Source organism: Arctopsyche grandis, chromosome 1 (assembly GCF_051622035.1).
Source record: "Arctopsyche grandis isolate Sample6627 chromosome 1, ASM5162203v2, whole genome shotgun sequence".
Lineage (NCBI taxonomy): Eukaryota > Metazoa > Arthropoda > Insecta > Trichoptera > Hydropsychidae > Arctopsyche > Arctopsyche grandis.
Genome location: NC_135355.1, coordinates 5,909,656 through 5,935,000, shown reverse-complemented (window position 1 = coordinate 5,935,000; position 25,345 = coordinate 5,909,656). Strand labels below are relative to the sequence as shown.

Below are 25,345 nucleotides of genomic sequence, written 5' to 3'. Positions count from 1 at the left end.
CCATCGATTTTAAAAGGCAGATTTATATTCAACTTTTTTTAGTTGAAAAACAAGACTTTAGATATCAAATTTTTATGATAATGATGCGATCCTTCCACTAATATAATACATATATGTAGAGATAATAAATGTATTAAAATAATTAAGATAGATAGCCTGCGAAAATGGCTAAATTCATACTTTATCTGTTGAGATGAATAAATATATCATATTTGTATTTATGTTTATGATAAGAAAGTGTCAAAACGAAAAATTAAAAATATTATTTATTTTTTAAATTTTACATTAAGAAATGTTTGAATGCTTAAAATAAAAACGTCGGACAGTTTATCAATACAAAATATCTACTTATATATGAAAGCATATTTCATTTATTACTTTTTTTTTTATTTTATTTTTATACATATAAATATACATACATATATGTATGTATATACCAGGAAGGCCCAACAGGTAAACCCTAATGCGCTTTCCAATTTATAGAGCAATTTTACATAGCATAATAGACACATCTATGGATAAATTTTACAATCAGCAAATTCTAGATGCTGATAACTTGAATTTTGCGAGAAATAGGACAAGATTGCCAATATTTTGGAACCGTTTCAATGAAATAACATAAATTGGCAAACTTTGATAGGAAACGATCGATCTGGAATCACATATCCTAGGTATGGCCAGTAGTACCGGGCCAGGGATTGAACCCGTGACCACTTATTTTAAAGCATCACACGCTTACTGGTTCTGCTAGGTGTGCTAGATGATTATTGGCAGCATTATTATAAATAATGCATTTTTTGCTTCAAATCATAATGCTAAAAATGCGAAACAAATTGAATGTATGCAAAGTAAACGTATAATTACGTTTTTGACCTAAAAAATCAATATGAATAAATAACTGCTTATATATTATATCAAACGAAACTATTTCCATAAGAGGATCCAATTATATATGCCATTTGAAATCAGTTAAGCTCTTCAAATTTAATACGTAAGACATTTTCGAGTGTGTATTGAATTAGATTGTTGCCTTTGGCTGCATTGTAATTATCTTGTTAAGTTCGCGGTAGGTACGTTAAAAATATACCAGTATTCGTTGTTATAATAGTCGTGTTTGTCTTGCAGTGTAAACTGTACATTAGAATGAAAATTAATCGATTGGTGGGAAAAGAGGTTGCGATCACATCACATGTAATTGAGTGCATCGGAAAAGTGCATTCGTTTACATACATACGTTGAGTGTCAAACGTGACACACTTTACAATGAAATGCAACGAGTCCACAGCTCGAGATGTATGTATCATTGCTTAATTTTTGTTGTTGCAAACATGTTTGTTTGTAGTAAACAATGATTAAAAATGGTTGGTTTTAATGCAGTCACGAAATTTTGCTTTTGATGATCGACAGTGACCTTTCGCCGGTTGAAATGCGACATTAGTTAGCGTTTAATTTGTTAATTATTTTTTTATCGTGTTTTGCATTTAAAATTAATCATACGTCTGTTTCCTTGTACGTCTCGTAATTGCATGTGGTGATTGAATTATTCCTTTGAACGAAATTAGCAATGTGATTTTTATATACGATCTTTAAACATATCACGTAATTATGTTTTCAATCGGTTTACATGCAAATACGACTGGTTAGCATTTGTTCAGAAGGCTCGTAAATATTATTTTGGGTTCATGGTCAGCTGGTCCATCTTTACAGACTCACAGTTGCCAACACACACGTCTTGTTGAAATAGAGAGGAATGCGATCGAAACAACCCGAAAAGATGACTGGCTCAAAGGTTGCCAAATCGGGTTATGTAAAATTTGCCCGTCACGGACTTTTACGACAATATTATGAATATATATGTATGTAAGATGATTGCTCAACTTGTGATATTTGGAATTCGTATAAAATTGTGAAAATTGACACGGAAAAAACGTTTACGAAAAATAGACGCATAGAAAACGCTTCCATTCCAATTGAATTATCACACGGCACACGAATAAAGTACCTGTCCATGTTACGAATGCGCTTTGTTTAACGTTCAATTAGCAAATATAGAGATAATAGGATGCAATAGTGAGATCTCGATTGTGCAACCGGAAAGGTTGTTTTTCTATCCGCATTATGTCACACGTGAGATATTTCTCAAGATGCGTCCACGTTTCAAAAATTGCATCGCATATGTAAAACATTAAAGAATTTTCTAATGAGTCTAAGAATTCGTAATTGACGCGGAAAATAGCACGAATAAATTTAATCAAGGATGTATAAATAAAACAGAAGATCTAGAATAAAAATGCGATGTGTGCCTGAATTATAATTACAAATATGTCACAGTGCTTTGAAGGAATCTTTGTAATTTCTATAAACGATGCCATTAAAGTCATCTTCATATTCTCGTGGCAAGGTCAACAACATATTGAAGCAAATGAAATCATTAGACTTTTACTTTGATTTGCTACTGCTTGTTTTGCATTTACATAGGTACATAATGCTACGTATGTATGTATGTACATATGTGTGAGTATAATACATTTAAACGGGATTCATAATTGTTGACTATCTGCAGTATAACATTTAGTTAAATTATATTCAATTAAATAAGACATTATAAAGAATTTAGATCCGCCGTGAAAAACGTTAATTAATCTTAGGAATGGTATTATTTCCATTTTTCGTCTATTTAACAGAAAGAATTAATGTATCAAGAAATATGCTGAAATTTTCGCTCAGTACAAATCAATGATAGTTATTATATAAGACGTTCAGTAATAAAATCCAATAAATTCACTTTGCTTTGTTGGTGGAAAACGCAGTTTTTCTACTTCATATTTTATTTGCATCGATGCTTTTATTAAATATTATTTTAGAATATATTATTTTGTGATATAATATAAGGTAAAGGCATTGAAAAAAAAAATAATATGATGTGGCTTAAAAATGGAATTTACATCGAGTCGGGAAAGTGTATGTTTCAGTTTTTTTAACAAGACGTTTCATATGTATGTATGTCTGGAGTAACTAAACTCACTTGATTAGAATTATATGCATTCATTTGAATGTTTTTGTATATGAAAATAGGTGAAGTGTATTATATAATAGCGTAAATTAAACATTGAAAAATGATTATGTATGAAAATTTGAAGTGGTTCGAAGAGACTTCAATAAGCGGATAGAACGCAAACCTGAACATATTTAACCTCGTGACCTCGCCGAATAAAAATATCGATGAAATAACCAAATAACACTGCATACACATACACACGCTATTAATTTATACGTTAGTTAGTGTTTGATATAATTAATTGCGAAAAAAATACGGTGATGATATTTAAATGAATAAATTACAGATAAAATTCAACGCACGCGTCTTAATAAATGTCAATTTCGTGTGTACTATATTGCACGTACATATGTATGTACATCGACTTTGATTACCAAATATATATTGTTCATGTTAAATTTAAATGACGTTTTTACTGAATGAATGTTATCATTGAAACTTTCACGCATTTTCTTTGTATGAATGAAGAGTGTGTTTTTACGCAAAACTTGTAGTATTGTTTTCTGAAGAGTGTGAAAGAAGTCGTTGACCTCACAAATTTGTACATAAATTGAAAAAAAAAAATCTCGCACATTTTTGATCATTAATAGATCTTTAATATATGAAAAATATTTACTCTTAAAAATATCACCTTATTATATAATAATATTTATTAATATCAGATGGCCATTAACTTTAAAATCAGTTAATTTATGATACATTTCATTTTATATAACTATTTAATTGAAAAACATCGCAGATGAATCTACATATTATATTTAATAATTTATTTTATGAATTCATCTTATCTGTGTTTTGATTTTTGCATAAAATCGATACAGCAGACAAAGCGCGCTTTAAATACAAACATGTTGCAATATAAACGGTCAGATTTTGAATTATTATATTCCTTACATGTGTGATATGTGTCAAAATGCCAAACGACAATTTTTCATGTGATGATAGATTATTTATATGACGTTAAATCACACGAGAAGCAATTTTAGTTTTACGCATCTCACGTCGATGCAATTCGAGTGCGATATTCCTGTTCTGTAAGTGTTGCGTTATTCTTTAATATATGTAAGCTTACGGACGAGCAATTGAGCAATTGTACAAGAGGAGATGCGACCGCTTTTGTAAATGTAAAATGTATACATATACATATACATATACCTATATATATGTGTGTATATTTTTTTTAATGTAAAACACGCGTTTAATTTCGGTTGAACTTTTATCGTACCGTAACTGTGAATATTTGTTGCGACACATTTATTCGTAACCGATTGCCAAATATTAAGAGTCGTCACGAAGAAAGTTTTGCCCGACAATACGGACATTTGCATCGCTATTATCCAGGTAAATAATAGATTTGACCAAAAAAAACACATAAATAAAATTAATGACGATACTACACGAATATTTCCCATTATGTCATATTGCATTATATGTATGTTTGCAATGAATCGTTTGCCGTTGAGTAAGAGTTCGAAGTTTGAATTTATATGCATTTTTTTTTGCATCACTGTACTACATACGTACGATGGTTTTCAAAGTATGATGTATTATAATATTATATGACAATCGATTGCATTTTATTTGATCTATATACATTCATATATGAGCTGTTATATTGGAAAATGGCATAAGTCCACATTTCTTCATTTCGAGAAATATTACATACATATATATATAGCATGAAATATAATGTTTTGCGTTTAGCAATATTTAAAAATACTAGTGGCCTGTAATATGTTTATTCAGCTTTTCCGAGATTTTTGACATATCGTATTAAAATAAGTGATAACAATTTGTGAGGTAAGTCAAACAGAAAAAGTGTTTTGGAACTGAAAATTTGACTTCCGTCACTTTCAAATATAACAGCTCATATACAGGCGTATGTATGTACATATTTATAAAAATTACTACTAACTAAAAAAATAATTTATTTGGTTAGAAGATTCGATTAACTTGGTCAATAGCTTCGATTCATTGGGTCAATTATTTTGATTGATTTGGTCAGTAAATAGATGATCAGTACGTTATATCGTCTGTTTGTTTTGGAACTGAAAATTGGACTTCCGCACTTTCAAATATAACACATTTTTATGATTTATCTCATTTTTAAAAAAAAATATGACATTTTATAAAGTTAAAAAATCAATATATTTTAAAGTTCACATTGAGAATCACACTATTGTTATTGTTGCATAAACTTCAAAAGAAATTCAATATAAAATTTCACTATGCATTAATTTTTAGGTCAAGTTTGAATATAAAATTATAGCCGTAATATTAAGTAACCAATACAAATTCTTTACACATTTTTTTTATTATTTAAATGCGATTTATTTTGCAATGTACTGATGTGCTGGTTTTTTTTTGTAGTAAAATTTCAAGTAAATGACACTTTTCATCAAATAATTTTTCATACTTAATTGAAAATTATTCCGTTGAACTATTGTATGGATTCAAACGTATTATAATGTAATGAAAATTACATATTATACTGTGAGGATTTTTCAATGGTTCGATAGTTTGTTTAAAAATTCGGTCATTTCACTGCAAGTGGGTTAGTTAGATAATGTTGTCGGGAGGTACAATGGTCCATTAGGTGTGTGGGTGTATTATCTAAAAATTTTCCTTACCATTTTAGACATATTTCAGCAAACTAATCCATTCACTGTGGCGTTGTCATCGACGCCCACACGTGTAAACAACACAACAACTTTATCGAGTAACACTATCGAGGTCCTGTCTCATTAACAACTAGGCAAGCGTGTGAGCTTTTCTATCGGACCTATAAGCCTCTTATAATGGCATGGCGATGCTTTCGTACGCCACTGGCAGATGGCACCATCCGGGGGGAGGCAAGTGGCTCTCAATCTCGCGAGTCGCGGATGCTGCCGAATTTTCTTTACAGGGGAGACATTCAACAGTGTCGAATTACCTCGAATTGCATACGTTATCTTTTAGTAGTTTCATTTTAAGATTTATTTTGAATACATATATGTTACAGTGGAGGTGTATTTTCAGTTATAATATATTCCAAATGGCGTTTTAGGTCATTCATATACTAGTAAATTATGTCTACAAGCGCAAAATACACTTTCAACAATGTGCACCAGTTGAGTTTTGACAGCTCTGATGTTTTTACGAATGCTTTAGGCTTCAATAATGCGTTAATATTTGCTAGGTTTCACGAATAAAGGTAATTAATACTGTATTACGATAGCTCTAAGAATGTGCTCAAAATTCATTTCAAATTCATTATAACTTTGATACAATTCTACGGACTGCCTGTAAGTTGTTTTTAAGGTATATTTATTATTATTATATACTAGTAGTTTTACCTAGCTTCGCTCAGTATTTGTAATATAAACAACGTAAACATGGCGAATCTAATAGTAAATATTCATTTGAATCGAAAAAAATATAATATTCAACCAATTGAATTGTCGTCATAGAAACTTTGTTTTGTTTACGAAGCTCCCGACCAAATATACCAACTTACAGTAGTTTTATACCATCATCAAATATACCATATTTTAGTAGTTTCATTTTAAGATTTATTTTGTATACATATATGTTACAGTGGAGGTGTATTTTCAGTTATAACATATTCCAAATGGCGTTTTAGGTCATTCATATACTAGTAAATTATGTCTACAAGCGCAAAATACACTTTCAACAATGTGCACCAGTTGAGTTTTGACAGCTCTGATGTTTTTACGAATGCTTTAGGCTTCAATAATGCGTTAATATTTGCTAGGTTTCACGAATAAAGGTAATTAATACTGTATTACGATAGCTCTAAGAATGTGCTCAAAATTCATTTCAAATTCATTATAACTTTGATACAATTCTACGGACTGCCTGTAAGTTATTTTTAAGGTATATTTATTATAATTATATACTAGTAGTTTTACCCGGCTTCGCTCAGTATTTGTAATATAAACAGCGTAAACATGGCGAATCTAATAGTAAATATTCATTTGAATCGAAAAAAATATAATATTCAACCAATTGAATTGTCGTCATAGAAACTTTGTTTTGTTTACGAAGTTACCGACCAAAGATACAAACTTACAAAGTCTCTTTCGAAATTATATATTAGATATGTATATGATATATATGTAACAGTCGAAGTGTATTTTCAGTTGTAATATATTCCAACTGGCTTTTTAGGTCATTCACATTCGAATATTATTCAACTAGTAAATTTTATTTCTACTAGCGCAAATACACTTTCAACAATGTGCGGCAGTTGAAATATAACAGTCGAGTTTTGACAGCTCTGATGTTTTTACGAATGCTTTAGACTTCAATAATGCGTTAATATTGGCTAGGTTTTACAAATAAAGGTAATGCGTACTGCATTACGATAACTCTAAGAATGTGCTCAAAACAAAAATATGACTTTCCAACTTAATATTCTAGCCGTGTGACGTTTTCACGAAAACTTAACATCTCCATCTAACCTGGTACCAAATTACAGTTGAATTGTATTTTCAGTTGTAATATATTTTAACCAGCTGCAGTGTAATTCGCCATATGAATTGACTTACGTGGAATATACGGAATATATTTGAACAAGTCAAAATATTTTACAACTGGAAGATACACTTCAACTGTATCATATATACGGAATAGTTCAATTAAAAAAATTACTATATTTTACAGTAATTGAGAGTACGTATATACATATGTATCATTTATCGTTTGTTACTATTTCGGCGTGGAGTAAGTGTTATACTTGGCATCACTTTATGATTTTCTTTTGTCACTTTGCATTGAATCTTTCGTTGATTCCGAGTACATTGTATTTTGTACAATTGTCACTATCGTTCTATCTCTCTCTCTCTCTCTGTTCGTCCATCGTCAATGATGACTGATAACCTCGTCGGCTGCAGTCGTGATGCGAAAGTGGGGTCCGCTGAAAATTTCAGGAAGGGAACCGTGACTCGCTTAGAACTATGGTCGATTGGCCAGGGGTCTTTGTGTCGTATAGTTTTCTAATATGGCACAAAAATCGGAAACGTCGACTTCATGCATCATTCGAAAATTCGGTTTCACGTGCTCGAACACTCCTCTCTTTTACCATTTCATTCGATCATCCATATTCATGTCGACGAACAATGGTCAGGCTTTTGCGGTTGAACGGTAGGAGTGTGACATTACAAAATGGTCTATCGCACAGCTTGTCATTCATTGTATTTTGTCTAGTTGAAAAAAAATCATTTCACTTTCTTTGAGTCTTTATAAATGTGACGAAATTCAAATTTATTTTTTCTATTTTGCATTTGCTTATTACAAAGTTTGCATATTTGTTTTTATTTTATTTATTTTTTACATATATACGAGGAAAGCCTTACAGGCAAACCCAATGCGCCTCTCTGGCCAATTACAAATTACAATTACAATTACAATGCAGCATTTTTTTTATTAGTCGTTGAATTACGAGACACTGAAAAACTCGCAAATTAACGAGACATCTATGAATTGTACATAAATTTTATTGTACACTAGCTGAACCCCGGCATGCGTTGCAATGCCATAATAACGCATGCAATTAGCATTCCCGTTCCCGTTCCCATTTGTCAGAAAAACGCAGGTAGCGAACGCATTTGAAATTATTGCGTTGCAATGACACTCATTCCCGTTTTTTCCGTTTCCGTTCCCGTTTTTTCCCGTTTTTTTCACAGTAATCTTCCCGGACATGCATACAACAAATCCTGAAAGTTTCATCGTAATCGGTTCAGTGGTTTAGCAGCCTATTCGAGACACACACACACACACACACAGACATTCATTTTTATATATATATATATATATATATATATATATATATATATATATATATATATATATATATATATATATATATATATATATATATATATATATATAGATTAATCATAGTTCAAATAGTGGTAACATATGTAGTAGGTAGGAAGTATTTATAGCCAATTTTAAAACGGGAACCGTTTCAACAATGAAATCAGAGAAAATTGGCAAACTCTGATAGGAAACGATCGACCTGGAGTCACAATATCCAAGTCTGACCAGCAGCACTACAGATATACTATTTTTGTATATCAGCAGCACTACAGATATACAAAATTCTTTTCCAATTGAGGTGCCTCTCGGTGTTAAGCAGAAGCTTAACGACCGAGTATGCTGCTGGCTATATTTTTTTCATTTCATTGTCATCATTCCCGCAGGTGTCAATTTGAATGTCGTTATATACATAAATATGTATATAGCACTCTGAAGATTGTTCAAATGTACAATAAGATGATTTTACTTTATCTATGTACGTAGTAACAATAGAAGAAGTTTTGTAATCATGCGGAAATTCGAACTCGAGATTTTGACAGATTCACTGATCACGTTTTCATGATCTAGAAAAATGTGTGTCTGTATAATTATATTTATTTATATAATTTTAGCTATCTAGCTAATTTAAAAATACATTATTAATTACATAACTCTTATGTATAAATTTATATGCACTGTCCTTCAGATAGGTGTCTCCTCGCATCTCACAAGAATGCATCCACGGTCTAAGAAGACTTCTCAGGGAGGGCATTGTATATGAGCACACCCCTGTGAAAAACACCAACTAAATTGTTCTTATTTCTAGTATAATAACTATGGATATCTCTATTTTTTATTGTATATTTGGGGATTTTTTATACATATGTACGTATTTTATTTTAATTTTATTATATACATATGTACATACATCATGGGTGACCGTAAAAAAGTCGACAGTGAAAAAGTCGAAAATTTTCGTTTACCATGCATACATATGAAAAACGGGTAGTATATATATATATATATATCAGTGGCGTGCGGTAAAAGTCTCTCTCCCCCCGTCGTACATCCTCACTTAATTTGAGCTGGATACAACAGGACCAAGAGGAACAGGCTTTTCCTCCCGTATCCTGCGCATTAAACAAGGCTGTATGTCAAAAAGAGAGATAATTTCACCGCATGCCACTGATATATACATATATTATATATACATAGTACCGTTTACCCGCTCCCTTTTTTTTTGATCTTTCGACTTAAGATCATTCGATTTTCGATCTTTGCCTTCCGACATTTGATTTTTCGACCTTTTCACTATGGGTGCCGTGAAGTAGACCCATACATCATACGTGCCATTACAGGAATAACTGTAAGGCCACACATATGGTTATATTATTTTTTGTACACAAGTACTAACATTTTTTGAAAGAAAACAGGACCTGTCTATGGAAGATCAACAAAATGTTTGATACACGGTAAATTTGTGAGAAATATAATATATTATGTAGGTATCATTTTATAAGATTCAACAAATTCAAGATACCCGAATTTGTGAAAAACTGAGGGGGCGGATACCGATTTATTGGATCCGTCTCAAAACTTAAGCTAGAAAAAAATGAGAAAATTCTTGCAGGAGACTTAGATTTAGATTATCAAGTATTTAGATTATCAATTAGATTAATTAAGGATGAAAAGGCTATGGAGAAGATATGTAGAGGATAGATAAAGATTATCTTTATACTTTTCGTCGAAAAATTATTGGAAACGGTTGACAATTGAATATGATACATGGTCCTTGGATTTAGCGTCTCTGGTTCGCACAGCATCGGTAATCACCAATACTATCGTACGCGATTACAGTCGCGAATCACTTTCGGTTTCCTCTCATTGATCTTTCATATGTAACTGCACTCGCACTCTCGTTAGGGGCCATCAAAACCTCTCGACCCCCGTTGATAATTATTTACCATCAACACAATCAACAAAAGAGCTTTGCCAATTCAAATTGGCAAGCATTCAAAAGCGGTGCAAATTTGTTTTTTCAATAATCGATTTGGCAATAATTAAAATCTTATTCACAGTAAAATGTTGTCAATGTATGCAATTAAAACGACCCAAGATTCGAATAGATATTGTGTATGAATAATATTATATTAGTATCCATTAGCTGTGTTTGCTGTTGATGATAATTAAAACCGTACGACTCGCCATCTGTGATTTTATCGACTAACTTTTCAATGGTGTTTCCTTCGAAATTATTCGACGATCATTAGTCAACATTAAATTAATTGAAACACGCGAACTTTGCACTTAATACGTGTGCAAATACAACCGATAAATGTCAAATTATGCGCAAATTGACTTACCGGTCAACTTTGACATTTTGAGTGTTTGATTAGGGGAGAAAAAATTCAGGAAACAATTTCGATTATTCATTCATATTTCATTTTGAATTAGTAATAGAACATGTATAATATTCTTGCCGGTGTGTGTGTGTGTGTGTTTTTTTGTTGTTGATAAATTACAATGGTTTGAGTGGATCTAATCTTTAAATTTTAATGAATCCGGTTCAGGATGCGAATTCGAATTGGACGTCTGATATTACCAGTCTGTTAATAGTGTACATCTTCAGGATTTTTTTGAATGTGTTTATATATATATATATATATATATATATATATTTATAGATTTTATGTGGCATGCTTGTTTCGAGATCACTACTCAACAATACTAATAAATTAGTCGTTGTATAATTTAAATATTTACATTAAAAGTGTTTACATTTTATTAAGACAAGTATTTAATTTATATTCTTCAAAAATTTTAACATTTTCACTTAATTTTTAGAATTTTATTGAACAGAAGTACAAAATTGCACGAATTTTTCCACTTAATTGTCTATTTGAATTCTTAAAATAAATAAATCGAATATTCTGCATACTTATGACGATATTTTCAATTAACACTCTTTGTATCTCTTTTACTATTTCTATATACATTCGTTATGAAATCAGAAAAGCGGCAATCGTAGCCCCAAATTGACCTAAAATTTTTCAGAATTATTGTTGTTTCTATATATATGTATTTACAAATAAGAAAAATATGAATTTAATTATAAAAAACACATTATGAATACTAATTTAACGGCAGCTTATGGATTTGGTAATTTGAAATTCATTCAAATTTTTTCCTGAATCGTGATTCAGTAACTCCAAAACAAACATATTATCATAATAAGCGATTTCTTTTCATCTAGTATGGATTGCGAAGGACTCAACGAGTCAATTTTATCAAGGCGAATTTGTCACTGATTTGCAATCATTAACTTTTTCGACCTCTGAATGACGTGTCCAATATTACCCTGAATTTTTATGAATATTTCTAATTGAAGATTTATGAGGTCAAAGTGTGTCGTCTTCTTCTTCCGGAGCCAAAAGCTAATTTTTCTCAAGTATACTAGTATTATATATTTTTTATGTGAATATTAATTGTTGTTCACCCTGAAGTGGATATCTTTGTATGAGATTGAATTGTAGGAAATTCGATCATATTTGTGGAATCGAAACGATTTATAATGGTATTTTACCGCCGACCATTTCCTATTGGTCAACTCGCCGAATTAACAAAGGTCAAGTTTTAGACTAGAAAAAATCCGGTTGGAGAGTTATGATCTTGACTCTCGTAAATATTATACATGACCTCACATAAATTATTTGACATATACACGTAATGGTGTACATACATATTTAATATATACGTGTGTATGTATTAATACGCACACACGTTTGTATTAATTGATGTGTTCGTTTTGGTTCACTTTTATTATGTTATTTAAATTTTGTCACTTTGGTTCGACATTTTCGACGTTTGATATTTGAGAAGATGCTTCAATAAAAATGTTATTTTAACCAATGTGATTTATTGAGTGCTATTACAAGCGATTTCAAGATCGCCTAAATTATTTATGCAAAATATGCGAATGCCTTCGTTTGAACATTTTTGTATCATTTGACCGCTTTAAATGTCTAGGTTTTTTTCTTTTTCGTATTGAAAATAGATTTTATTTCTCATTGGTTGTTTGCAATTTAACATTAACATTTAGAACCGTAAAATTGTATGATTAGCGCTTTGTGTTATTGTCTATATATTTAAATAAATTAAAATATAATTCATTGTATAAATAATTGCCCAGCAATATAGGTCTTTGCATAAGTTATGTATAAGCGAGAAATTTTTCTCACTCAACTTTTGGAAAAACACTACATACTTTTATAATTTTATTACTTCTATTCCAATTTCCTATCAGATCCCTCCGTAATTCTTCATTATTTTACATTAATTCTTGTTCTATCAAATATTCCTGTAATTTCTTTTTATATATGTATGTACATAGATCTTGTTCTTTTTTTAACAATACTCCCCTCATATTCGTCTTCTTTATCGTTCCTTTTCTTGTTTTAAATGCCTATTGTTTGGTGATTATTCTTAGTTATTCATATGTAGGTACATATGTATGTATGTACATATATCTACCAATATTCAATGCTTTTCTTCTTTCTTTTTTTTTCAATGTTGTTATTATATTCGATCCGATGTAGTGTGAGACTTGCGAGAACCAAGCATGCTGTTGCATTCGTGCAATGTGTTGTAACATTGTAAGGACGTAAAAATAATTATAAAATAAATTGTTTTATAAAATATCTTTGATTTACAAAATGTTTGTTTTTATCTAAAACTAGCTGAACCCGGCATGCGTTGCAATGCCACAATAACGCATGCAATTCCCGTTCCCGTTCTCGTTCCCGTTCCCGTTCTCGTTCTCGTTCCCGTTCCCATTTGTCGGAAAAATGCAGGCACCGAACACGTTGGTCGCGACGCGAAAACATTTGAAATTATAGCATTGCAATGACACTCATTCCCGTTTTTTTTTTCACAATAATCTTCCCGGACATGCATACAACAAATCCTGAAAGTTCCATCGTAATCCGTTCAGTGGTTTAGGAGCCTATTCGAGACACACACACAGACATTCATTTTTATATGCATATATTCTAATAGATAATAAAGAGCTAGCTCAGATATTTCCATGTATTTAATATTGTTAAATTCTCTACAATTATTTGCATATTGAGTATACTAATATATTCAACAATTAAAAATTCAATCTCACGGCATTACTAAAATATCAATGTCAGACGAGAAAGAACACGTTCAGCGTCAAAAGAAACAATTTCACATACGAGTAAAATAAATATTATACATTAGCGCAATTCAGCATTTGGCGATATGTAAGTGTTACTCTTCACATTTATATCTAGGATTATGTGAATTTCATAACAGTAATAAAAAGCGGCCGGTGACCAAATTTGAATTGTGTAATTTTGAATTTGCACTGACATTCAAACGTAAACGTTCCGTTGCGGATTCAATGCACCGAAACAATGTTATGTAGAATTCGTGTCTGTACAATAGTTTTCTAACGGGAAAAATAAACATAATATTGAGGAAGAGTGTAAATTTCTCTGGCTGTGTTTTATCTGCTGTATCCACATAATGTTTAGAGCGTGAAGTAAATCAACAGCATACATATATATGAAGTTATGACATCTCATCGGTTGCGGAAGGTCGCACGCGTGAAGAAACTCCAAAGTTTTGCCATCATCTCGTGTCCACGATACGACGAAATCGATGACAATTGTGTAACACTTACCACTAATCTATTACGCATCCGCTATGCAAATATGAACACAAAGAAAAACACATATGTACACACGTACCTTAATTTTTACTACTACTACACAAAGCTGTGATTTTCCCAACGTGTGAAATTTTTTTATGATTGAGTTTTTTTCAACAATTATAATCTTTCCATTATTGTGAAGCCCTGCGTCAAAAAGGGGATGGGATGAATACATGTATGTATGGTGGTTTGATGTTAAATTGGAAACTCTGATTATTGCTGGTATTTCGAATTATAGCGTGGTGTTTTATGTAGCAGCACATGATAAACATGACTCTTATATTTATTATTTATATTGGGACTGTCCCGAATTCAACTTAGCTCGAGACTCGCATTGCCTATCAAAATCCCGATTTAACAAAATTTGTATATTTATTTTTACAATTTCGCCATAGTAACATTACAGATTAGCTCCGGGTCGTCACTATGGCTAATTTATTACAAGACATTGAAAACTCATAATTACCGAAACATCTAAATACATACTTATTACATAAATCGAAACAATACCTGACATCTATGGTCAGATATTACAAACATCGTATAAATATGATTAATAACATTTTTCATGTAACAATACGAATTTTTACATTCGATAAACAACCACAGAGATATTTATTTATTTATTTATTTTAAACAGACCATTGTGGCATAACAGGAATTCCTAAAGCGCCACAATGGTCAAAAAATATAACACAAAAAAGAAAAAAAAACAAAATAACAATTAAACATAAACATAAATACATCCATACATACATAAAAAATATATATATATATATCTATGGTGAGAAATCTGGCGAAACCTAAGATATAACAATAACTCAAGGTTTGCAACAGAAAATTGGGAAGGAAATGTCAATTTTACAGGAACCGTTTCAATGAAAATCAGACAAATTGGCAAATTTATGATAAAAAATGATCGACCTCGACAAACCAAGGTCTGGCCAACAACGAGACTCTTAGTGGGAATCGAACCCGTGACATCAAGCACGAAATAATTCAATACTCACCACTAGACCACGCTGCTGGTTTTTTTCTATATACATATGTATATGTACATACATATACATATTTATATAGAAAAAGACTTCAAAGTAAAAAATTCAATCCATCAGTCTTGTCCTTAATCCAAACATGAAAATCAAATTTTGGTCAATTGAAGAATTAACAAAATTATTTAATATTGCTTGGGAATATTGAAATCTTCTATGAGAAGATGTTTGTTTTTTAAACGAATTTTAGTGAATGCGACTGAAGCAAACCCGAAAAAAACAATGGATGAGAAAAGGATAATATTTTTTAAAGATCATTCCGCTTGTTTTATTGAATTATACATTCCAATGCAATTTGCGAAATAGTATTTAGTCTAATTAATGCAGAGAAACAGATTACAGTTAAAATTAAAGGGGAGAGACAGATTACGATTCAGATGACAGATCATTAAATTGTAATGACTTTAGAAAATTTTTATCAAACAAAGATTATGAACGTATTTTGGAACAAGCAAAAAGCTCGGAAAAATACTTCCTGTATTTGTATCTAATCAATATATTTTAATAACTGTGATTCCCACGGATTATTATGTGACTTTTTATACGTTCTCTTCTGTATAGGTATATATGTATTTATTATAATTTAATTAAAATATTATATATTTTATTTATTTCTTCTATTTTTAAAATTTTTCAAAATAGTGAAAGTCCAGATCTGAGAGAATTTGGAAATTTGGCAACCCTGGATGAGATGGAAAAGATTTCCGCAAAATAGAGACGAATAGAAGCACGATGAAGAGGCCTTCATCTAGAGAGGATGGTAAATTTCTGTATATTCAGGTGACCATTTTGCATGGTTTTAGGTTATATGACAAATTCAGTACATTTTTTTCAAAAGAAAGTTTCTTAATTATTAAAGTACTTTAATTATTAAAAACGTTAATGAACATTAGAAAATCATGGATGCACATTTATGAAAATATGGAGTCACATCCTAAGGAGTCTGCCAGGAGTCGGAACAGATACCCACAAAACCAGTACTGTACTGATAAAAACAGTCCGAATGGTCACCTTACTATAAATAAGATGATGATTTAAATGAAACATTACAGAAAATTTTGTTTCTAATTTAAAATTTTCATGTTTTCAATTAAACATCTATTATAAACTTAACATTTCTAAGAAAATTAGAATGTTTTCTTGCGTGAAATGTATTAAAAAAAGTGATTCGGAGAATCCGATAAATGAGTTACTAGAATATGATTGGATGTTTTAAGCAGTGATCATCATATAAACGTTTATTTTAGTGACTCCAGATAATATTATACAAACATGTGTAAATACATATGTGTAAATAAATATTATTTGAGAAAAAAATTTTCGTTATGTTTAAGTGTCATTGTGATTTTTTTTTATTACTATTTATGTATATATGTATGAATGTATTTATTTAGCAAATTTGTGCAAACTTTTATTTCGTACACAAATAATTATCAAAACAGAAATATACATGCAAAAAATTACATAAGTAAATATAATATAATGATATTTGAATTCTAAAATATGATCGAAGTTAAGCCATATGTGTGTATACGTATTTGAAAAAAATTGCTTTTGTGAAAGACTCATAACGTCATCGTCATTAAGAGACACGACAGCTTTTGCTGAATCAACAATGATACTCTAGTTATGTATAAAACCCTCACCTTAATAAAAATTGGTCGAAAACTTAAGCTGTAGCAATTTTTCCATAAACGTCAAACGTTTTGAAATACTTAATGTCACCCAGACAAAATTTATATTTCGATTTAATTTATCATTCCAAATGGTAGCGCGTTTGTAAATAAACTATCCGATTTTTTGCCTTGGTATTTATTTGAATTATGGAATTTTTAATGGCTCTCATATTCACCAGAGTGTAGACGACATCGTATGTATATAAAATCGAAATTTTCGCATGTCTGGATGTTGATATTTACAGACCTTAGCATTTAATCGTGGGCAAATATGACTGTATATAATATAAAAATACGAAAAAATGATTAGACGTGGAATTTTACGTTTAATTAAAAATTCATCCGTGTTATTTTTAGCTAGGCGATTTTTTCGTATTAAATTAATTTCATTGTAACGGCCTTGAAATCTTGAATATATTATAAAATGTGTATCATATGTATGTATATTATTAAGGAGTTTGAATTACGAGGCTTTAAACACAAATTTTATAACGTTTTCAAGGATGTGTTTATATGATTTATAATATTTGATCACAAAAATGATTATCCGATGTTACTACGGCTTGTCTGTATTCACTTAAGTTCGAAACTGCTTTATGCTAAATATGTATGTTGCACTCGTGTGAATTATTTTATTTTATTTTATTTTATTAATTGAAAAATCAACAGACAGGATGTACAGAGATAGGTATAAAAAACACAAAAAGTAAATAAATAATATATGTAACACCCGAGTCCAATAATAGATTTTTACAAAAATGAAAAAGATAAATATAAGGAAAACAAATTAAAAAGTAAAGAATAAAGGCATGACAAAATATGTAGTACATTGCATAATTAAACTATAGTATTAAAATAATTGGAAAAGGTTATAAGATAGAATATAAGAAGAAATTGAAATTTACAAATATAAAAAACAAATGAAAAAGGTAAATACAAAATAAACAAATGAAATGGAAAGGAATGAAAGCTATAATATGATTAAATAGCACATTACATAACTAAACTAAAGTATAAAAATAATGGAAATATTGGAAAAATAGAATAGAAGAAAAAATGAATCAATCGGTCAAGATTCTCTTGATGTTAGACCTGAATTGATGTAGGGAAATACCAAACAGATCAACCTCATTCAGCTCTCCGTTAAACACACGATAAACGCGCTGCAGATAAAAATATTTTTGGGAATTAGTATTGAAAGGATCAAGTGAAAAGAGTGCAACGCGTCTAGGGTATCGAACTGGGATTCTGAAATTAACCTTATTCAGTAAATCAGAACAATCAAGGAAACCATTTATGAGCTTAAAGAAGAATATAGCATCAGAATGTCGTCGCCTGACAGAAAGATTGTTAAAAGAAAGGATTTTTAAAATGTCGGAAACAGTAGAATGGGTATAGGTAGGAAAAAGGTAGCGTAAGGATTTAATAAATTTAAGTTGAACTTTCTCAATACAATTAATATGGGATAAATAAAAAGGTGACCAGATAATTGAGGCAAATTCAAGGTGAGACCTTACAAAGGAAAAATAAAGTAATTTTAGTACGTAAGGATCATTAAAGGGTTTTGTTGAGCGGAGTAGGAATCCAAGAGATTTAAATGCTTTGTTGGTAATAAAAGAAATATGTTCAGAGAAATCTAGTTTATCATTGAGTATTACACCAAGATCCTTAATAGAAGATGACGTGTTAAGGATTGAATGATTTAATTGATATTGATTAGTAATAATTGACTTATTTCTAGTGAAATTTAAAATAGAGCATTTTTCTAGATTAATAAAAAGATCATTATTTAAACAATATATAGAGAATCTATCTAGATCTTCTTGTATCTTATGACAATCGTCTATGGTGTATATAGGTTTGTAAATTTTTAAATCATCAGCGTAAAGAAGTATAAAGGAATGTTTGAAGATGTATGAGATATCATTAATATAGAGTAAAAAGAATAAGGGACCTAAATGCGACCCTTGTGGGACACCGGAAGGAATATGTCTAAGTGATGATCTAAAACCATTGAGAATTATGATTTGGTGACGATTTAGTATATACGAAGAGATCCAACGAAATAAATTTCCTCGGATTCCGAGGGACCAAAGTTTATTGAGTAAAAGGTTGTGATTGATTTTATCAAAAGCTTTAGAGAAATCCGTATAAACGACGTCTATTTGGATTCGTTTGTCCATATAAGATGTGAGAGTACTAGTGAAATTAAGCAGGTTAGTCTCTACCGATCTCCCCTTAAAAAAACCATGTTGTTCAGGTATAATGTAGTTTTTGAAATTGGAGAAAAGGAAATTATAGATAATTTTTTCAAAGATTTTACTAATGACAGATAGTTTAGATATAGGACGGTAATTCTCAATAAGATTCTTATCACCTTTTTTAAAAATAGGGGTGATGTAAGATAATTTCCAATAGTCAGGAAATTTACCGTTCGACATAGAAAGATTGAAAAGGATTGTTATGGGAAGAGATAATGGGACAGCACATTTAACAAGGAAAAAAGAAGGCAAACCATCACAACCCGCACCAAGATTAACATTGAGAGAGTTGATGTGACTGAGTACAGTAGATAAGTCAAAATGAAAAGTAGATAAGTTACAAGAAGAAGTATCTGTATTAGAGATAGAAAGGTTAATGGTAGAATCACTATTGAAAGTGGAGTCAAAATAGTCAGCAAAAATGGTACAGATTTCAGAACCATGTGAAGCCGAGTTATTTCCATAATACATTACGGAAGGATATGAAGAGGAGGTATTTTTTTTTGAATTTATATATGACCAAAATGATTTGGGATTAGTTTTAATATTATTTTGAATAAGAGAAATATAATTTCTAAAGCAGATTAAAGAATATTTTTTAATTCGAGCTCTTAATAGTGAAAAACTTTGATAATCTAAGGGATTTGAATAAATTTTAAATTTTTTATGGAATTTGTTTTTTTCTTTTATTATTTTAATAAGAGACGATGTAAACCAAGGGGGATATTTGGTACGTTTAGATTTAAGAGTAAAAGGGACGTGGCATTCAATAATATTTTGTAAGGTATCGTAAAATTTTTTACAAGCTAAATCAATATTTAAATTGGACAAAAGTGAATTCCAATTGATATCGCTTAAAATTGGAATAATTGTAGCATAGTCAGCTTTTCTAAAGAGGAAAGTTTTATTATAATTATAATTCAAGGGTGAAGATTTGTTGTAAATTATTGAGATGCAAAAGGATAAATGATGAGAATCTTCATGGATTAGCGTAGAGTCAGCACGAGAAATATATAAGGGGAAACTACTAATAGCTAGGTCAAGAATACGATTATTAGTATTTGACAAATAATTGTATTGATAAAGTTTATTATAAGATAAGAATTGAGTAAAGGAAAGGGAAGAAAAATTAATACAATTGGAAGGAAATAGATGCAGATTTGAGTCGTATTTTGTCCAATCAATAGTGGGAAGATTGTAATCACCGAGTAAAATGAATCGATCCTCTGGATAATTGGTTATTAGATCAGATACTTTATTTAAATGGGTAACTAATAGAGTTTGGTGAGAATTACCAGGAGGAATATAGACAGTACAGATATTTAGTTTAAAAAATTTAGTGGTAATAGTAATCCAAAGGTCTTCTGTGGAAGTTAACCAATTATTTTGAATGACAGAGGGTAGATTATTTTTCACAGCTATGATTACACCACCACCAAATATTTGGTTATGAAGAGAATAATCTCTGTCACGTCGAAACACCTGATATCTGGCATCAAAAAACTCACTATTATAGAATGAGTCATTTAGCCAAGTTTCTGATAGACAGATAATATCATAATTATTAACTAATACATTTTGAAGAAAAGAGTCAGATTTAGTTCGGAGACCTCTGACATTTTGATAATAAATGACAAGACGATTAGAAGACATTGTAAAAAAGGAAGTAGATAGAGCACGTAGTGATATAAATATAAATATCCATATGCATAAATGAAAATAGATATATGCATATAAACATACACATAACTGTATTATAACATATTATCACTATGATTGTATTTACATTTGTAACCGGTAGCGAGACAATCTCCACCGTTTAGTGTAATCTTTTCAAGACTAGATGATATTATCTAAAATTATGTATTTTTTTTATTACAAGCAAAATATTTAAACCAGTTTTTTATTCATAAATGAAGATATTCATGTAAAGTGCGGGAAAAGGTCACGTCACCTGTGAGATGCCTTAAATGTGCGTCTTCTATACATTTTTATAGTATACGTATATAAATATGTATAAAAATACGTGCGGCGTTTTGAATACGTAATAAGAGAACGGACAAATGCATCTTCGATGAGGATGGCCGGTCGATGATGCTGTCCAATGTCATCTTCCATTTAGACGAAACCATTCTTAGATGTGACGCAAAATGTCACTGGAAAAATCGAAATCGAAACGTGGGACGCTATCTTTACATATCCGATTGCTTCCTAAGGTCAACTTTTGGCTTTGAACATTTCAAATCGCCGATGATATTTCGATACATTCGCATTGTGTTTGGATAGTATTGTCATTGGCCATTGACTGTCTCCTCTCCTAATTGCTCGTATGATGTATAAGTGTGGGACGCTAAAAAAATGATGTTAAATTTCAAGAAACAATATTTGCCCGGTGACGGCGTGTGAATGTAAAGAAAAATTGTTGAAAAATTTACTATGGTTTCAATGACTCTTATATCACTACATAGTATAAATAAAATAGCTTGTTTCAATGTTCTATATTGAACTTTATCAAATATTATAAATCGCAAGAAATATATATATTATTAAGTATATTCTAATTATTCGCATGAGAATCTTCACATACATACATACGTATATGTACATACATATATTGCTCAATTAAAAATATTTAAAAAAATTAATAGTATTAATATAAACAGTAATTATAATATTAGTTTTTAGTAAGTTACATAAAATCATGAAAGTTTACTGGAGACTTCAATGAACGAGTAAGATTAAACCTTCAAATTAGTATTTTTCCTAAAACCCATTTTATTTTTTTCATATATACATATATACCAGGAAAGCCTAACAAGTAAACCCCAATGCGTTTTCCTGGCCAATTACAAACAATTATACAGTATCATAGAGCTTTATGCATTTTATACATAATATCATTAAATTTAATTTGATTATTAACTCAATTTAAATATTTCGACATCATTGTCGGAAAATAATTTGATATATTTTAAATGGTAGATATTTATTATTTTTCTTACATTGTTATTTAAATGAAGGTATATAAAATTACTGACGACATCTGACGATGGATACAAATTTTATTTTAAGGTTTAATTTTTTTGCGGTATAAAGTTTGGTTCGCATTTTTGATTTTATCGATAATTTCATTGAAATTGTTTTGAAACTGAAAAAGTTTCAAACACAACCGCTAGAAGGTATTTTTAAGAAATTTCTTAAAATAAAGCAGTTACCTTATCAGGAGACAAATAAATCAATACGTATATTTTAATTATTTCATTATTTTTAAATTATAATATTTAATAATTTTTTCAGTGAATTTAGAATTATTATTAATCACTATTGAAATAGTAGTAATTCATTCGTTAAAAACTTTATCATACTTATACAGTACGTATCCACTTCCAAAAGGAATGCAATTATTTTCAAAACAAATTTCATAACTGTTTTTTATTTCACAATAAACACTTCAATAAAATGTATGTATAATAGATATAATATTAGTCTATTTTAATACTTTTTAGATTGACCTGTGAATAATATCGGGTCACAATTTTTATAATATGGCCATTACGTACAATGAATGTGTCGCCTCTGGCATATGCCATTGCGGTCTTACTCGATTGTGATTTTTTTCTTTTTCTTTTTATTATAGGCAAGTATGCGGATGATTTGAAATCGCGTTGGCGCAATCTACAATAAGCTTTGAGTTATTCACTGAGATAATCTCATTGACGATTGATAAAAGTGTCGCTTGCGTAACATTACAAGTGTTAAACAGTGTGCCACTTTTAAGTATGTAACTACCTAAAATTGTGTAGATCAACGTTTTATTTATTTTTTCCCTTTTTGTGCAATATATATTTAAATCGAAAATAGCCAACTTAATTCGACTTCAGATTCATATCAGGCACATAAAATGTGTAGTAATATTATTTATTTTTTCCCTTTCAATTCGACTGCATAATATCTTAAGTAATATTGCGTTTCTTTATTTCTATGTATACTTACATTCATACATTCCATTTTGTAATATGTTTTATCTTTTTTGTTGTTGTAGAATATTTTATTATGTTGTTGTTATTACTACTGATGTTATATTATAATGCTTGTTAATTTCGAATTCAAATTCATACATAATTACTAGTAATTTGTTTTATTTGTCAAAAAAGTGTTACAATTTAAATCTGTACTAGCCCGATATTACCTCTTCAATCACAATAATACTTTAATCGTAGAATAGAGCAATAATAGCGTTATTATAATAATGAAGTCAGATGTGTCAAAGTTTTGATAAACCAAATGTAAAAGGTTTTAAAATTAAATCGAAAACGCACTGGATAGTACGGAACGTCACGTCCTTAGCTCCACGCGGTGACAGTCAGTGTTACCCAAGCCGAATTCGGATGTAGTTGCACGTGCAGAGTGCACATGTTTCTCCTACATTTCTTCAAATATGGAAATCACCATTGTTGATCACTGTCAAGCCAGGAAAAATACAACGATAAAATATTTATTACCGAAAACACTCTAGGGGGTGATTTTTGGGACTTTGTACCATGTATATGGACTAAAATAAATACGTACCACGTACCACACAGTGTGTTTTCGCCCTTATAATGTTAATAGTTCTTATAACTAGAGGTAGGATAACCAAGGTGTCGTTTATTGTTCAAATGTTGTAAATGCATTGTTAAAGGTTTGCCGAACCTTTTTTAAAAAGCATTTTCAAACAATTAAACAATAAGCGGCACCTTGGCTATCCTACCTCTACTTATAACATAGGCCAATCCACTGTGGTAGTGGTAATTTTTTTTAGCTTAATTAAGGACTCATTTTTTAAATAGTAATAGATTAACTATTAGTTATAGCTTCACTTAAACTAAAATAGTGTATATTAAATTAGATAATATTAGATTATTCTCCAACCCCTTGTCTTCTCGCTTGCTTTTCAACTCGCTTGTTAGAAGTAAGCTAGAGTATAATGCGATTGTGTGGAATCCGCATGAAGCAAACTACTCTCTTATTATCGAAAAAGTGCAAAAAGCATTTCTTCGTTTTCTTTATAAGAAAGAGTATGGGTACTACCCATATCTCTATCCTACTCCTTTCCTTTTGGGCATGCTTGGGTATAATTCCCTTGAACTTCGGAGAAACTTCTCGTTAATTCGTTTCGTTCTCCAGCTATTGCGTGGTAATACGTCATGCCCGTTGTTGCTGGAACAGTTGGGACTTTATGTCCCTAATAATTATGTGCGTGGTAGACATCATCATTTGATGGTTGTACCTGCTGCTCGCACAGTTCTTTTTCGAATGGCTCCTATTCCAAGAGCTATTCGACTTCTCAATGAAATCGTTGCTGCTGTCCCTGAATGTGATATTTTCCACCTTGGGGAGCGTAGATTGTCGTATATTATCTTAACATATTTATCTGGTAACCTGCGCTCATCATTACTTTCTTAATTTGAATGTGATGAATGAGTGGAATCTTAATCTACTCTCTTCCATTTGGGCCTCGCTCTGATTTTATTTTTTATTCATATTTTGTTTTATTTTATTTTACTTTTTCTTTCTCCTTTGTACATTTTTATATACTATTGTTGCGTCGGGGTGGGTGGAGGATCCAAGAAAAAGGCCAACAGTCGTTTCACAGCATTTATTGATGATTCAGGAGATACACGCACGGTCACTGCTCCGTCCAGAATGACATGATATCGCTTACGTACCGCCTTATAAGGGGTAGATCTCTCAGGACGTCTAATCTGTTTACCTACTGT

The 25,345-nt window shown here is 30.5% G+C and overlaps 1 protein-coding gene across 1 annotated transcript in view; it reads right to left on the bottom strand.

Moving 5' to 3' along the window:
• Positions 1-5,824, bottom strand: part of LOC143913662 (uncharacterized) — a 9,324-nt gene extending 3,500 nt beyond the window's left edge. The window contains exon 1 of the mRNA XM_077433578.1: positions 5,689-5,824. Within this exon, the coding sequence (XP_077289704.1) occupies positions 5,689-5,700 (12 nt within the window). The 5' untranslated portion in view covers positions 5,701-5,824. The remainder of the gene's footprint in view (positions 1-5,688) is intronic.
• Positions 5,825-25,345: the final 19,521 nt, after the last annotated feature.